At 40.5% G+C, this 3,884-nt stretch overlaps 1 protein-coding gene across 1 annotated transcript; it reads right to left on the reverse strand.

Moving 5' to 3' along the window:
* Nucleotides 1-1,372: 1,372 nt before the first annotated feature.
* Nucleotides 1,373-3,433, reverse strand: lrrc18b (leucine rich repeat containing 18b). Its single transcript, XM_069664749.1, has 3 exons — nt 3,390-3,433; nt 2,870-3,134; nt 1,373-1,798 (listed from the first exon to the last, which is right to left on the reverse strand). Exons 2-3 carry the CDS (start codon nt 3,125-3,127, stop codon nt 1,373-1,375), a joined length of 684 nt encoding a protein of 227 aa, XP_069520850.1. The 5' UTR covers nt 3,128-3,134; nt 3,390-3,433.
* Between the last annotated feature and the right edge of the window lie 451 nt (nt 3,434-3,884).

Consider the following 3,884-nt stretch of genomic DNA (forward strand, 5'->3'; position numbering starts at 1 on the left):
TTACTGCGAAGCACCTTGTTCAGAAAGTGCTTTGCAAATAAAGCTTATTTGTAGATATTTCATTGTCATGTTGTCATTTTGTAAGCTGCATAAAGATACCACATCTAGCATTTCATTATACAACTTTGTGTTGTAAAATGATGAATAAATGGTCCTTGTGCCTTGAAAATTAATTCATTCTAATAGCAGGTTTATTTTACCTGTTTTAGGTAAACTGTGACCCCTGGCGGTTCTAGTGGTTGATAGGAACTTGTAAGCAAACACTTTATTGAAACACCTTGCAGACGAAAACAAACATTAACAGATAGTTGTGCTCATGGCCTCCAGACAAATGTAAATTAAAACTCACTCTTCTTTAACTCAAAATCAGAGGGAAATACCAGATTTTTAGATGCTAACAGCTATACTGTGTTCATCAGCTAATTGTTAACTTTGTCTTCTGTTTGGAGCTAGGCTGGTCGAGTTCATTTCCACCTGTCTGAAGTCAAAAGTTGACAGAAACAGAAAACATTAAGCTCAAAGATGCTTAATGCTAGTTAAGTAAGTAGAGGTTTGTCCCTGCTAAGTAACACTTTTCACATTACACATTTAATTCACCGTTAACAAGAAATTGTGATTATCAAAGCTTCTTAAACTATTATTGTATTTAACCTCATTAGTAGAGATGAAAAAAATGTACAAAATTGTAAGAAATGTTAAAACTTTTTTTACATTATCGTGCATGTGTGTGTGTGCGTGTGTGTGTGTGTGTGTGTGTGTGTGTATTTTGATGTAGACTAATGTGTCTTCAAAGCTTGTAACTTTATATGTATTATAAGTTATACATATGTTAATACAATTTAACTTCATAAAAGAAAACAACACTATGATAATAATTGGATTTGTGTGCATGTAAAGTAAAGTTGTGATATAACAGGACAATAAATGTTCTGCACTGCTTTATTGTTACAACTTATTCTTATTGGAAATAAAGTCACAAAGTGTTACTTCTTACAACATCCAGACTCAATGACAGAAAAGTGCTGTTTGATTAAGTGTTGGTGCTCAGTGAGTATTAGTGGCCACAGGAGGTATTTGCTGCCCTCTGGGCCAAGGTGATTGTTAATACATGCCATGCAGCACAGTGTTTACAGTACAGTTTCCTATGTTTGGAATAGTATTACTACACTCGTACCATACGATAAGAAGTGAAACAAAATAAGTTACATAAGTATAAGTTTTATTCTGAAAATCTTAAAAGTTTCAGAGGACCTGTACTTTCTGTTTAATAGGCTTCTTATCTCATATGCTCGAGCTTATATAAAATAACTTGCAATTAAACATTTGAAATGTTCTTTAAATTGAGACCAGTCTTGTCAGGAACACCTGATAACTAAGGCCCGTTCTTTTGAAAATCCTCCAGCTTCTTCCTGTCGGTCTGAATATTACTGCGGCAGTCCTCACACAGGAAGCTCTCTTTGACCAGGTACAGCCTCTCTGAGATCACGAGGGACTCCTGGCCGGGTGTCTGCTCAGCGAGGAGGGGGTTTCTGTCCAGGTTGACCCTCTCCAGCTTGTTCAGCCTGGAGAGGCAGCCGGGGACGCGGGTGAATTTGTTGTCAGAGAGGCCGATGTGGCGGAGCTCCTTCAGTGCTCCGATGGAGCCGGGTAGAGCGTCCAGCTGGTTGATCCCCAGGTTGAGCGTGTGGAGCTTCTTCAGCAGGCCGAGCTCGTTGGGGAGGCTCGTCAGACGGTTGTTACAGAGGTTCAAAACCAGGAGGTTCTGGAGACGACCGATGGTCACAGGGAGCTCCTCCAGCTGTAGGTAAAAACAGACATACAGTACATGTATGATGCAATGCAACAGTTTGACAATACAACTCAAATCATAGGCATTTCTGCACCCTAACCCATTGACCGGATGTGTTTATTAGGTACACCACAAATCCCAAAGTGTAAACAGACACAAGCATTTTAGATGATTCTAAGGTCATGACTTTAAATCTAATGTCAAAGGTCATATAGTTGCAGCTTAAATTTTGGTTAAATTGCAGATATTTCTAATACAATACATCCACAAATTGATCAGGGTCCCAAATAGTTTTTTTTTTGGCGAGTCACTGAACCTTTCAACCAGCCACTCAACTGTGTTTTCTGACACTTCTGTACAACACTGAGTTGCTGGTACTTTACAGAAGAAAACATTTACGCCACTAAAGGTGTCACACAATGAGAGTCATATTTAAAAGGTTGGTTTGCTTTTGACTCTTCGTGGTTGTTTTACTCATTTGTTACACTGCATCTCAATGCCATCTTTGCATGGTAAAAAAACTCTGTCATTCGAACTTGAACCCTCAGAGGGAAGCACAGGCTGTTGTTATTAAGGCCAAATAACCCAGATGACATGATAGGGGCCGCAAAGAAAAGCTGTTTTTACCAGCTAAACAGAAGGTCACATGACCAGTAAACAGACTTTATGTGTAAAAGTGGTGGAAGCACCTTAAATTAATATCCTGATTATTGCAACAAAAAGACAATTGAGGTTGCAGTAGCAACTATGCTAACTAATTTTAACACTATTCTGCGTCGCTCAGTTTAGGGCCTGTGCCCACAACAGCGTTTATATGTTTGCTTTTTAAAATTTCCGGGAATGATATAAAGCATACAGAGTCATTTACAGACTTAACGATCACTACCGAGGGAAGCAGAAGTGCTGTCAGACAACTTTCGTAACCTGGCAACAGTAAGCGCTGGTGAGAAGCACTCTGAAATTGAGGTCATTAGCGCTGCCAGCGCAAAAAAAGCTGTTAGTGGACACAGGCCCTAACCAAGCCATGTTGTTGAATAAACCAGACACTTTTAGAAGGATTAATTATTAATACTCACTCACATAGTTGCTGTGCAGATCTAAAACTTGGACTCTGATGAAATCATCTATGAAGTTCGGCACCTTTCTGATCAGGTTCCTGCTCAGGTTCAGTTCATCCATCTCACACAGCTTCTGGATGCACTTTGGCACCGTGCTGATCTCCTTTAAACTGAGGTCCAGACAGCGTTTACCGTCCAGACTCAGCTCCACGCAGTTCTGAGCCATTTTCAGCGTGATGGTTTTACCTTTAGTCTGTTTGGGTTTCTTTCCCTTGGCCATGCTGCTGCTGCAGGGAGACACAGGACGGAGAGGTGGTCTGTAGTTAACAGTGGTTAGCAATGAAGTGTGACCGAGGAGCTGACAGGGGAACCTGGTGTGAGAGATTGTGTTACCAAACACTGTTCAAGTTTTACCTTTCTCCTTAGATATCAGTAACATTATCACACATTGCTCCATGACTAAGCAAATAAAATAAACACTTTGCAGATTATGGATTAGAACGACAGATTCATGACTCATGAAAAAAAAGCGAATGTCTTACCAGCATTAACCAGTCACATATCTGTAGTTTGAAGAGGAAAGAGCAGACATGTCGTGCAGTCAGACCGACTCACTGGGCCTGACATGGGATTTGTTTTCTTCTGTTCCCAGGCAACTGCTGTTTGCTCTCAGTAAACTTTATGGCTGTGAGCAGCTACAGCAGAACAGCTTGTTCTTTTGCTCTATATAAAAAAGACATTTCAAAAAATGGCAGCAACTGTTTCTAGGAGCATTATACTGACACACAAACAATAACTACAAGTAAGAGTGTCATTCTTGTTCGTCGGGTCCCTAAAAATACAGTAAGGGACTGATCAGACAGAGCACGTTTCAGCAGCTGTGTGTGTCCGGCTACCTGACCGGGGTTTGATACATTCAAACATGGTCCAAACCACAGATTTATAGTTGACCTCCTCCAGCCCTCCTGAAACATTAAGGGCCTGTGTCCACTAACAGTGTTTTTTTTGCGCTGGCACTGCCCACGACCTCAATTTCA

This window comes from Semicossyphus pulcher, unplaced genomic scaffold (genome assembly GCF_022749685.1).
Source record: "Semicossyphus pulcher isolate SPU_LCO1_2020_fin unplaced genomic scaffold, fSemPul1.0.p SCAF_16, whole genome shotgun sequence".
NCBI classification, from domain to species: domain Eukaryota; kingdom Metazoa; phylum Chordata; class Actinopteri; order Labriformes; family Labridae; genus Semicossyphus; species Semicossyphus pulcher.

Excerpts from the sequence above, each read along its gene's own strand:
- lrrc18b (XM_069664749.1), bottom strand. The coding sequence starts at position 3,127 with ATGGCCAAGGGAAAGAAACCCAAACAGACTAAAGGTAAAACCATCACG. Across the intron at positions 1,799-2,869 it reads TAGATCTGCACAGCAACTAT|CTGGAGGAGCTCCCTGTGAC; the intron begins GTGAGTGAGTAT and ends TTTTACCTACAG.